Source organism: Xiphophorus maculatus, chromosome 7, assembly GCF_002775205.1.
Source record: "Xiphophorus maculatus strain JP 163 A chromosome 7, X_maculatus-5.0-male, whole genome shotgun sequence".
NCBI classification, from domain to species: Eukaryota; Metazoa; Chordata; class Actinopteri; order Cyprinodontiformes; family Poeciliidae; genus Xiphophorus; species Xiphophorus maculatus.
In genome coordinates this window covers 12,609,077-12,622,237 of record NC_036449.1, presented here as the reverse complement: position 1 = coordinate 12,622,237, position 13,161 = coordinate 12,609,077, and the positions used below count along the sequence as shown (strand labels likewise).

At 36.7% G+C, this 13,161-nt stretch overlaps 2 protein-coding genes and 1 non-coding gene across 3 annotated transcripts; 1 reads left to right on the top strand and 2 right to left on the bottom strand.

The window, feature by feature from the left end:
- The first annotated feature begins 1,429 nt into the window (after positions 1-1,429).
- On the top strand, positions 1,430-7,573 carry mpc2 (mitochondrial pyruvate carrier 2). The gene is made up of 5 exons (XM_005798067.2): positions 1,430-1,775; positions 4,800-4,840; positions 5,085-5,169; positions 5,471-5,582; positions 6,481-7,573. Exons 1-5 carry the CDS (start codon positions 1,682-1,684, stop codon positions 6,518-6,520), a joined length of 372 nt encoding a protein of 123 aa, XP_005798124.1. The 5' UTR covers positions 1,430-1,681; the 3' UTR covers positions 6,521-7,573.
- A 914-nt stretch (positions 7,574-8,487) lies between these two features.
- rpl24 (ribosomal protein L24) lies at positions 8,488-12,913 on the bottom strand. Its single transcript, XM_005798066.2, has 6 exons — positions 12,851-12,913; positions 12,649-12,724; positions 11,977-12,087; positions 9,787-9,923; positions 8,960-9,023; positions 8,488-8,618 (listed from the first exon to the last, which is right to left on the bottom strand). Exons 1-6 carry the CDS (start codon positions 12,853-12,855, stop codon positions 8,538-8,540), a joined length of 474 nt encoding a protein of 157 aa, XP_005798123.1. The 5' UTR covers positions 12,856-12,913; the 3' UTR covers positions 8,488-8,537.
- Positions 10,744-10,924, bottom strand: LOC111609392. The gene has a single exon (XR_002753104.1). It is a non-coding gene; the product is annotated as a small nucleolar RNA SNORA23 (small nucleolar RNA).
- Positions 12,914-13,161: the final 248 nt, after the last annotated feature.

Genomic DNA, 13,161 nt, shown 5'->3' with positions numbered 1-13,161 from the left:
AGCTGGATCAAAACAACGCGAGAAAGTGCGTGCTTTAGACAAAAAAAGGCAGGTGCGTTCGTTTTCATACGCCTGGAAGAAACGGCTGTCGGAGTCTTTGTAAATACAATATCAGAATCAGCTACATTGGCCAAGATTGTTTCAAATTCTGTTTAAAAAGACGCTCACAGGGTAAGGCTATTATTATTAGTGTTATTATTATTAGTTCTTCCTTCCTTGTAATAACTGGGTTATATTATTCATTTTCTGTGTTCTTACTTGAACCACTCTCACATCTGGATATTATGGATATAACATCTGGATATTATGGATATTTTGGATATTTTTCTTTATGAATGAAAATTAAAGACATGGAAATAATGTTCTATTACCACCAAATAATCCTAATACAAGTTCAGATTCATCTTAAAAAGAATTCAATACCAGAAAAATGTAAGAATCATTTTAATATTTTTAGACATTCTAAATGTACTTTACTGACATGCTTTTGGACACCGTCTTAATTCATCATTTTAAAATGTCCACGCCACTGCTAAGTTGTTTGTTTTTTATATTTTTATTTTCATATTTACAGATAAAGCCAATGTATTCATACAACTTGAGCTACTCCAGATTTCCTCATTTTATAATAAAATATTTTTTACAATAATTTTATTTCAAAGTCCAAATCCTAAGTGTAATGTGCATTTGTGTTCAGATAGTTTTTCTCTGATCATCCTAAATAAAATTCAGCTCAACAGAAAGATACTTTTCCGCACAAGTAGGAAATATAGTTCAACTGTGTGCAATAATCTCAAAATACAATATGCAGACGCAAGATAGGACATGGAACAAATGCAAACAGGATTAATCAGAAAATCAGCTTGAAGCAGAAGCAGAGATCCTCAGCTGACCCAACAAAATCTGTTCAGTGCAGAAATGTGAGTCTAATGGATGAGAAGAAATGAAAAGTTTGCATCTTCTTGAATAAGTAACATTTTATGACAACTTTTGACAGTTAGGATTCTTTTCCTGTCTTGCTGCTTTAATTGCAGTGAAAATTAGCTCTAACGTTTTGAATTTGGCGGCTGCTATTCAAAACTCTTAAAACCCTTTAAGATTTTTATTTATGAAAAAATAATGGAAAAATATGCATAATTTACCTTCCACTTGAAAAAAAATGCAGTACTTCGTGTTTTCTATCACACAAAATGAAGACAAATACACATAGGTTTAGGGTGTTATGTAGCAAAAAAATGAAAAAGTTCAAGAAATGTAAAGAAAATTGCCGGGCGCTGTAATTCTTTTGACAAGTTTATGTTTCCGCCTTTCTGGTACATTATGGAAAGGAAAACAAACAACCTCGATAGTAAACCAATCATCGCAGAGCTGTCACCGTCTGGACCAATGAGAACCGTGCAGCTGTGTAACCCCGCCCATCACGCGGAAGGTTGCGTCGAACAGAAAGTCACCTCTTCTTGTCGGTCAGGGGGAAGCTACTGACAGCTAACAGCAGCGGCTTCTACCGGGGAAAGGTCGACAGTAGGACAGTAGCATCCTCCTCTAACCTTAAACTCCCCAGTATCCTATTTAAACCGCATTAAATACCGTCTAGGGACAGTTCTGTGGCTGGTAAACGCAGATAAACAACAAGCTAACAGTTTATAGGAAGCTAGCTTCTGCAGTCGGAATAACCCGGATCATGGCTGCGCTCAGAGCGTCCTACCACAGGATTCTGGACCGGATCGAGCACATCCTGCCCGCCAAACTGAGACCTCTCTACAACCACCCAGCAGGTAAAGTACTGCTCAGCCTCTTGGTGATACTGGCGAGGTGTTGCTAGTGGTTCAGCTGTGGTGGTGTTGTTTATGAATGGGGAGCGCATCCTGAAGAGAAAATGAGAGCTGCTGCTGTCTCTATTCTGTCCGCCGCAATTTTACGAAAAGTCATTGTTTTTATGTAGTAATCTCACTCTTGGATAACTTTACTCCAACCAGAGCTAATCTTCTTAGATTTCTAAGAGTTTATAGGGAAAGTGTCTGCACTATAGGGTATGCTTTCTGGTTTGACAACAATCAGTTCGTTCAAGCACTTCTCAGCAGACACGCCTGTCAAGTTTCTGTGTGTTGTTTTCTGTCTTGGGAAGCAAACGCATGTGGTTATTGATTTGTGCAGCAAAAATAAAATTTCCATGAGCAAATATAGTTTGTTTTTTATTCTGGCAAAGAACTTGGAATGTAAATGTTCAGCTCTTTTAAATTTCTGTTTTTAATCATTTCTTGTTTTGAGAAGGTAAAATTGCAAAATTACAAAGTTTTCAAAGTAAACGCATGTCTAAGCCTTAAAACCTGTTAGGCTGCAGAATGTGAAGGTCAAAACTGATTCACTGCAAAATAGTATATTAAAAAAATTAAAAAACATGGAAAAACAAAAGAAAAAAACAATTCATTTGTTCCCAATATGCGTATCTGGTTTATAATTTATGGCCTGTTATTGTATTATAATATTCTGGGTGGCATTTTTATGTCTCATTAAGACCAAAAATGTTCAGCAAGTCACACATTTCTAAGGTAAATTTAATCAAAACTGAATATTTCTCAATATTTAGATTATTTTTCTATAAAAACAATTTAAAAATTAGTATTTTAAAAGCCTAATTTTTACTTCTGGTCTTGACTTAATGGAGTATTGCTCATTAAATGGCCTAAAAGGTAAAAATCTCACCTTTCATCATATCTTTATATGTTGCCTGCTCAGTGTCTATCAACACAGGTAGAATAATTATAGTACAAACACTGGGCAACATTTCCTAAACAAAGCAACAGCACTGATTATAAGTTGCCTAACTTAGTCTCCTATATGTGTAGCTAATGTTTAGTAATTCAAAGTTTCATTTTAAGCTCAATGAAGGAAGTCTGAGGTGAAACTGAGGTCACTTTTTTTTTGTTGTTGTTATTATTATAATTCAAGGACAACTTTCCTACGTGGTAGTGAGGGCGGCGACAAAAGCCACCTCCCTCCAACATGATTTGCAGTGACAGATGTCCCACTTTTTAGTTTGGTTCGCCACGTTTGAGAAGATTATTGACTGCAGACCAGCGGCTTTTATGATCAGGGTTGAAGCTTTACGCAGCTTTATTGTGTCATTCCTGTTTATTGGGAGTCAAACTCTCTGTGTGGTTTGATCTGTTTTGACACGTCTAGAAGGAGTGAAAGAACACTTTTAGTTATTGTCCAATTTAACATTCCTAACCTTCAATGTCTTGTGTTGCTGCAGTACCAGCTGTCGTGATGAAATACAGATTGCATCAGACACTTTTAGGGCTTTTTTTTTCCAGAGGTATTGCCATAAAACAAACAAATTAAACTCTTTAACTTGTTTAAAGCTGTTAGTATCTATCTGAGTGACTCTGAAATTTTTTTAAAAAGAAAAAAAAGGGGAAAAAAGTATTGTATTTGGATATTTACCAGTTCATCAGCAGGTCAATTAAAAAAAAAAACTTTTTTCTTTTATTGACTGTTCAATAAATTAACTAAAATTAAACATCATTCTCAAACAGCATATTCTTTGATATACTTAGTTTTGAGTTTATTCAAAGCCTGAGTTGCATAAGGATAAACTGGGATAAACCTTTATTTTCTTTTGCATTTAAAACTATTTCATCTGTCAAGAAAGATTGATCATCTCATTGCTGTGCGTCAGGTAAAAGTTTAAGAAAAAATTTCTGTAAATCTATTTTATTGCTTTTATATAAACTTTGTGAGTTCTGTGGTTTTAGCTCAGTAAGTAAAATTATATTAGGTGAGCACACTCCAAAATCACACAAAGTGCCATTAGTAATGTAGTATTGATTTTATAATGCCACATCACTAAATCAAAGTAACAAATTATAGTTAACGAAACAAAACCAATTGGGGAAAGGAGGAAATCAATATTGATATTTAATTTGATGTTGATCATTTTGGCTCCAATATCCAGAAGGAAATAGTTTACGTTATTACAATAAGCCTGTTGATCCTTTTTCTTGGAGAACTTGTCAACAATTACAAAACCTAACGAGTTTAAACCTTCATAAGTTTTGCATTTGTGCAACATTTCATGAATGGAGTCATTTTAGAAATGAGTATTTGTTCTCTCATGTTGTTCCTTCTCATTTGCCTTTAAAACAAGATAAATTAGACCTAATGTGGTCAAACATAAAAGCAACAAACATACCTACTGCTGCTAAAGTCAACTTAACATATTGTTACATTCAAAGTAATGTAATCTGGAACATTTTTATTTTGGTATATAGACTTACCAGTAATATAAAATAAGCACCTTATGAAATGTACATTAGTTTTTAGGAAAATATACTTCATTATACATAATATTATAATTTTAAATATAGCAAGCAGGTTAATTTGGGGAGATGTTTGCTCAGGCAGTCGGGTTTTAGTTTTCTCACTGTGGTTTTAAAGCAGTGATGGTTGGTGCGCCTTTCATTTCCACACATCACTGTAAAGATTTCCAAACCACCCAATTTGTCTTTCTTGCATTTTTATTGAAAGGAGTGGTGGCCCTTTCTCCTCCAGCTGATCAGTAGCATGAAGCAGCAGGTTGGGGAGGGGCAAGGCGATACTACTTTATGCCCTGATGGTGGTCTGACATGTCATTAAAGTGACTTTTAAGTCTCTGAAGGAAAGTTTTCCTGATTTTGATTAGCCAGCTTATGCGTCTTATAACAAGTTAATTGTTTGACAGGAACTGAAAGCTAAACAGAGTAGCTTCATCATGAATGGCCACATCTCACAGTTTCCCTCTCACTGTGTCTCTCCAGGTCCAAAAACAGTTTTTTTCTGGGCCCCGATGTTTAAATGGGTAAGTGCACTTTCACACACATTCATCTGTAAGCCTGCGAACTTAAACAGAGGTCGTTCCCGACCTTTGTTGGCTTTTGACAGCTTAAAACAAAGTTTAACATACGTAACCTTGCCAGTTCAGTACGTGAACATTGTGTACCTCAGATATTTTCTCAGGGGTCAAAGTCAGAGCTGAAACGTTGACTGACTGGTGTCGTAAATGTTTTGGATTAAAGAAAATCTCTTTTTTTTCTCTTTTTCAGGGCCTGGTCATGGCTGGTTTGGCTGATATGACCCGACCAGCAGACAAACTCAGCACCTCCCAGTCTGGAGTGCTGACAGCCACAGGTGGGTTTAAGTTGAATTCGTCATCACGGATCATTTTAGGGCATATAAACGTAGAAACATTGTTTGGTTGAGATAAGGTCTGGTTTGGTTTTTCTCAACAAAGACAACAAACCTTGTGGATCAAACTGCTTGATCCACAAGTAGTCTGAGATAGTTTGATTAAAATGTGCTAAAGGTTACCCATTGCATCTTCGTTTGCTTTAACTAATCTTATCTATCCGCCTTTTTTTGGCCAAAACATTGACTCTGTTCTGGTTTATCGTCACTGTGGACAAACATCCCTCCTGTTCTCCTCCCTCAGGGCTCATCTGGTCCAGATATTCGCTGGTTATTATCCCAAAGAACTGGAACCTTTTCGCTGTGAACTTCTTCGTGGGCAGCGCAGGAGCGTCCCAGCTCTACAGGATCTGGAAGTGGGTTTGCGTTTTTGTAAATTCACAACTAAACATGCAATTGAGAGGGATTCATCAAGCAAAGAGAGTCCAGTTTCCTCACCTTTTACTGATAATCTTTGGAAATATGCTCGCCATACATTTATGTGCAGTAACAGAGTAATGCTAATTAAAAAAACAGGCATAACATTACGACCGCTTGCCAGTAGCTGAGTCGGTTCCCCTTCTGTGACCGATGGACTCCTCTGGACCCCTGAGGGCGTTCTGTGTTGTCAGCAGCAGATCCTGTGAGACCCGTGGATCAGGCTCGTTAGTCCTCGTTGAACCAGTTTTGCTTTGCCCAGGAATGTTCTGAGGAACACAGTATTTAGCGTACATACTGCCTTCATGGAGAAAGTAAATGGTGTGTAACAATGCTGAGGCAGGTTGTACACGTAGATCCATATAAGAGGAGGAACCAAGGAGCACCAGCAGAATATCACCTAAACCTCTGATGCCAACATCCCCACTGTTTGTTCTTTAGGTGGCAATCAAGGCCCACATCTACTGGGACTTCCTGTTTTAACTTTAACTGTAAAATTGAGTCTTTTCAACTCAATTTTAATTAGTGTAGCTTAGCTCACTATTTATATGGGAATATTCTTTGAATTTGGCTTGAATAAAAAAATCTTTTATTGCTCAGTTTGACAGGTTAAAAGGCTGCATCCACAAAAACGTTGGACACTTTGGACTCTAGGTGGTGCTATAGTGCTTTTACTAAAGTGATTTTTATCTTTACAACATTCATGTTTTTAGCAGTAAAATCAAGTCTAGCATAATCCAGGTAGCAGACAACAGAAATGAATATATAGAAAGCTACAAGCAACAAAAGTGTTCAATGTTGATGTTTTCCAATACATTTTTCTCCTTCTGTTTGCAGCTACAAGCAGGAGCTGAAGGCTAAAGAAGCCGAGTCGTGAGGAAGTTCTCCCTGCGATGCTGCTGACACAAAGGGAGACTTTTATATCATCTCTGCACCATTCTATGCTGTTCCCATGACATCCATGCCATAACCACATTTTTGCCACATTAAGCCTGTTGTCCCTGAAGGAAATACGCTTTTCCCCAAGTTTCACGTTTCCTCAGGGTGTTTATAAAAAGATACAGATTTTTTTTTTTTTAACTCGTCAATACACGCTCAAGAACCGTGGTCATCAACGCACAAGTACCGCTTGTTCATCAAGTTTTCTGATTGTACAGTGCCTGATTTCACACGTCATGCTTTGCATCGTGTGCACTAGTCGGGGAAATTTTGCGTCATTTGTCAACTGACTTCTGTCAGATGTAGCAATCGGTACCTCAAGCAGATTTCCCAAAATTCACCTGTTGGATCAGTGCTGAATGTCACCATAAATGTAAGGATTTATCTTTTCATTCACATATTTATCATTTCATTGGTGTCTGTTCCTCAGCAGTCATTAGGCCTTTGATTACAATGGAAAGGATTCCTTCCATTTTAATAGCCCATTCAAGAACAAACCCTGATTTATATATTTATTTTGACAGAAGTGTGTGAGAAGTTATTCAACATGTGCGTGCAGCTTTGCGAGTCAACGAGCAAACACTGGGACAAACTGTAACAGTTCTCTTTAGACTTCCTCGTAAAATACTTGATCTGGGAAAATGTTGGGGTTTTTTTCAGTAATTGACACAATCAAACTGTATTCATGCAGTAACTCCCTAATTTAGCAATAATTTGTGTAATTAATCTGCTGACTGTTCAGACATTTAAGGGATGGTCATTAAATGTATAAAATATGTTGGTAATTGCTATGTATTAATAAATCAGATTAATACAGCTTGGTCACCTGAGTATTGACGATTAACTCTGGATATACACTTAGATGTGAATGGTTTCCAAAATAATATATGAAATGTGTTAATTATTTTACTCAGACTACAAATACAGATGAATCATTTGTATTTGTATTATTTTTGCTCCCTGCTGACATTAAATTAGATCAAACGTTTAATACCATGAGAATGTTTTTTGACTATTGTCAAACTCATAAGTTTGTTCACGTGCACTAAGATTGCTTCCCAAGGGAAGCAAAGATGATTATTTGTGAATCCACATTTAATTTAGGGGCACACATGTGGATGTATTTTAAGACAACCTCACACTGCGTTTTTTTGTGACATCATGAAAAATAATCAAATCAAATCAGAAATTAGCCAAAAATATTGAGACTCAGCATTTGAACATCTGGCTAATATTTGGGTTTAATTCCCAGAAGCCAGAAAGTGCCGTGCTCATCGGATTGATTACACTAGAGTTTGGGAACGTCCATTTATCCTTATTAGAAAAGATGACATCTCAAACAATGTGGACATTAAAAAAGTAGGGAGTTCAAAAGATGTGAACAAGTCAATTTACAAATCTCTCAGTTACATCAGTTCTGTGAGGAGGAATGGGAAAAATGTGACCTATACAGCTCTATAAACAATGGCTACCAGACACTGTAGAAATATGAACTTAAAAATTTGAGGGTAGAAAAACCTATTCATTCAGAAAATGTACATTGGTAATCCTAAAAAGAATTAAAGCAGGAAAAGTTTTGAGTTAATATCACTGAGGGAGAGTGCTTTTATTGTAGAGTAGGTTAATATCTGTCCAACTTGTAAATATTTCAAATCTTTCAAGTTTAATGAAAAAGTACTTTTTTTAATACTACTCGTTTTTTCCCCATTATAAAAGTTGGATTGTGTATGTGGCCTTCACAGTCACTTCTGAAGTGTTTTTCAACAGGATCCATACTTCATCTCAAGCTGCATCTTAATGAACTGAGGATGAATATTTAAGAGTATGGAAATAAAATGAACCACATCAGAGGTTTACCTTCATCTCAGTGTTGTATCTTCAAAAACAAAATTCCAAAACCAGACATGAGGTTTAACCACAAAACTTTATTCACAAGAAGTAATGTAAGTCCAGAGTTAGCGTTTTCCTCCAACACGGGGTGCGCTGATCTTCATGGGCTTGGCAATCTTGGGTTTCTGTGCAGTCTTAGCAGAAGTCTAGAAAACAAGAAAGGTGTTCAAAACACCAAATTTATCTAGAAACTGGTTAAATTCCAGGTGTCAAACTCCAGTCCTGCAGTTTTTAGATGTGCCACAGGTACAAAACGTTGGAATGAAATGGCTTAAAGCCTCCTCCTTGTGTAGATCAGTTCTCCAGAGCCTTGTTAATGACCTAATGATTCAGGTGTGGTGCAGCAGAGGCACATCTAAAAGTTGCAGGACAGTGGCCCTCCAGGACTGGAGTTTGACACCCCTGGCTAAATTTGCCCTGCAGTAAGCCTCAAACCTACATCAAGGTCATTGAGTAATGAAGTGTGGCTACATTTCACATTTCTCACCTTCGCACTTGGCGCAGCGGGCTTCTTGGCTGCCTGCTTCGCCTTCTTGGCCTCCTTGGCAGCTCTAAAATGAGAAAGAAGGTTTGAACAGCTGCTGCTGGATGATTTGGTCCATTATAATGTCATCTTTAAGTGATGACAGTGTTATTGTGACCTGGTAATGTTTAAATAATCAGTCTATCATATCAGTTCTAGTAAAGTACTGAACAAGAGCCACAGATACTTCCAGTTTGTCTGTCTCATATCGGGTTAATTTTTTGACATTTAGAAGTTTCTTAACTCCTGTCATAGATGTACATAAATTGAAATACACACTGTTTACATTCTTCAAAGCTTCATTTTAACATAAAATATATAAAGAGAATGGCAATCCTAGACTGAGGAACAGTCTTTATAAAAATTACTTATTTTAAGTGGGGTTTAGTCATGTTAAGATTTATGGACAGTAGAGTCCACACTCAGTCCATTAGAGACATAACCCAAAAGGAATTTTTTTTCTTCCATGTCCAATCTCTAAAACATCTTACTAAACATGCAAATATTTCTAAATCTTTAAGCCCCATTGCATTTTGATTAGATGGTTAATAGAAAATAAATGAATACAGTAGTTACTTTTGTTCAGGCCACTTCTACAAGCAGATAGCTAAGAATTATGTTTTCTCAAATTCAGGATAAAAAGGGAGTTTGGGCAAAGACACTGAATGATTGTGTCTTTTATCAAAACCACATTTTGATATTTAAATACCGTTTCCTCAAAACATACTGCAAACCACAGCCATACGGAGTTCAGAACATCTCAAAACTTTAATCATTACTCATCTTCTTACCTGATGGCCTGCTCCCTCTGGGCCTTACGGACCTCGGGTTTCTGGTTCCTCTTGGCCAGAATCTCGGCCAAGGAGGCCCCAGTGATGGCCCTCTGGAACTTCACTGCGCGACGGGTACGCTTCTTCGTCACCTCTTCCTGTAAAGGCAGACAAGACATTTATTAAAATCCCTGCAGATTGTAATACAAGAAGATACTTTTCAAGACACAAACAGGCACAACACCCATGTTTAAGCTAAGAGAAATAGCAATATTCTTCCTTAAATACTGTGTTATTGTTAATAAAGCTTTAATTCTCTAAAGCAGACATCCTTTTAAGGGTGCAGCACTGAAGTTACCTCGGAGCAGGAAGGCAGACAGGACTAAACATCTGCTGTAGCTGTATTTAAGTTGACTGGATATTCAGCACCACCAGGTGATTTAAATAAGCCGATATAAACTTTGACTTAAACAGAAGTAAACAGTACTCAGACGCAACAAGGTGATATTTAAGCACTGAACGAAAACTATACCGAAACATTGCTCCGAGAAGAAAACCGCCTCACTGCACTTCCAAGAGCAAAAGTACATCAAAAGGTAAAAAAATAAAATAAATAAATAACCCATTACAAGGTTCTCTAGTGACTCTTTGGCCAAAAAAGCAAACCTATTCTCAAAAAACTGAACATTAAACTGAGTCTGACTTAACTCTGGCTAAAAAGTTTTGAAGAGTTTTGTCTCATCATCAATACTAAGAAAAATATCAACATTTAACCAGACACTGAACAAGTGCTTGACGTGCTACAGACCATTTTTAACTACAAGCACAAAAGGTGGATTACTAGTCTTAAAAATAAAAAAACTGAACGATTCTCCACTTGACAAAGCAAACACTTATTTTGACATTAAACACCGTGCAGTGTACCAATAATACTAGCCGCCACTAGCTGATATATGAGCCGTAATGTGTAAATGTGTGTTTTGTTGGAGGCTTTGGAGGCTGGTCCATGATGAGATGTCTGAGAAGACCTCAAAGACCAGTACTATGATCCCCGATTGCTCTATGGCTGCAGGTGCGGAGTGAGCGTTGTGGCCAGGACCGCAAAACGCAGCCTAGCAACACCACATAACACAGACCTACACTGTGCACACCATTCACCCGCAGCCAAAAAGATGTTCGATCAACTTCACACACATTCAAAAGTCTTTTTAAAGGTCACCGTAAATGTAAGGGAGTAATTACTTTTTAAAAAATGTAGAAAGGCCTCACTAAGTGCTACAGTGCGTAACTCCAGAGGCCCATGCAACTATATATGTGAAGTTCAACCATTGTTTTTCCTGGTTGAAATGTACGACTAACATTAAACAAATTATTGTGCAAAGACATTTCTGTCTGAAAAACAGACAAAAAGTGCACATCTCCATGTGTCACCTCTACTTGTTATGCCTGCAGCTAATGTTTAGTCAGTCACCATTTTAGCCAGATCTATTCCCTCTTCACAATGTTTGGTTCATATGTTTAACTTATTAGATTCCAAGCAATCTGAAAATGTTTTGCCGAAAGTTTTAAAAGCAGAAAAACAACTTTTCTCCCTAAAGGACACTCTGTCCGAAAAAGAAGTGGTGATATGGTTGAGTAAATTTGTGTTCCCACAAAAAACTGTCAATCCCAGACATTTGTTCTTTTAAACAACAGAAACAATTAAGTTTGTTAAATTTGTTAATTACCACTTGCAAAAGAAGCACCCCACCCTAAAAAAAAAAGCTCCAGGCAGAAAGCAAACACTTATATTTAATGTTTGGCGACAGATGTTAACAAGTCTCATGTTCTGCACATCTCTGGTGGAGTTTTACAAAGAAATTACTTTGAACGTCTTTGAAATGGTTTTTTTTTCTTCTTTTTTTCCCGCATTTATTTCACATTTTCTATGCAGAGAAATGAAATCTCAACTGAATTCATCCTCAGGGACAGGGAAATGTACATATGCAATTTTGTGGTGGTAAAGGAGTTGTTGGGGCAATGCATCTTTCTAGAACACTTAAGGTCCAACTGTGCAAGTTCATACAGCTATAATTTGGACTGTGTGGACTTGCACATGACAATATACAAGTTTATATATTGCCACTGTGACAATATAGAAACATAAGCTCCAAAGTGAAGATTTTTTACATCAACCCAAATCAGGTTGTGTTTGTAAGCCCTGGTACTTACAGACTGGCCCTTCTTGTGCTTGCGTCTGTACAGCACAGTCCAGTTGATCTGTCTGGGGTTCCTCTTAGATAGAAAGGCAGACTCGCACTTGGCGTTCAAAAACTGGAACACCTAACAAAAACACAACAATTGCTATAATTTTAGTTTGTGTGCTAGAAACTTTACATTTACTAGTTCAATAAACATGTTGATACATTACACCAATCAATAATAAGGATGTAAATACTATTATAAGTCACAATTTATATAGTTACAATGAATAACTATACTAAATTGTTAAGAAGCACAATGCTAACAAGTTATTATTCAACACATTAACCTAAATATGAATGTATCAAGATGATTAATAAAAAAAGTCCTTAATAAAGCTTAGGGTATGCGTGACTGTAACATTCTCTGACTTCAAAAATACATACTATTCTCTTGGTAAGAACCTAATGTCAGTACAAACTTAAGTTTTACATTAATTTATATCTTCTTGCTAGAATGATGACGCTGGAAGCTAATGTTAGCAAAGTAAATAGCTTTCAAGAGGACCAAGAGTACCTATAACACAGACTTGAACTAAAACATAACCAACAAGCTATTCATTTTAAACCAAAAAAGCATTTACCCCGCAAAACAGCTACATTTGCAATGGTAAAAGGCCAAAATACAACGTGAAATTGTTACCTTTCCGTCTATCCTGGCGTATCGGCGGCCATGGCCGGGGTATATTTTATACCCGCTAAAACTGCACAACTCGACCCTGTAACCAACAAATATAACACATCACCGATAGAAGAGTGAACATCATATCAGTTTATGCTAGAAGCATCTTAAGAATGTTTATTAAAGAGTTCAGATTGCTTTTGATTATATTCTGTACACTCACTTCATGATGGCTACGAGAGGGCTCAAAACCGGAAAGAAAGATACCGGAAGCGGAAACTGATTTAAGGTTATTTATGTGATATTTAATATACAAAAAAAGTGAACGTATCCTAGGAGTTAACCGTATGCTTGCTTTTATATGTTTTAATATAATAAATTTAAAGTCATTTTTGGGTTTTATCAATGTCTTGGGTAAACGTTACAATTTGACGTCATAACTTAACCGTTGCCGAAAAAGCAGAGAATTTTTTTTTGATTAATCAAAATAAAAATAAAACAAATATAAAATTCTTATTAAAAATAATAAGTAGT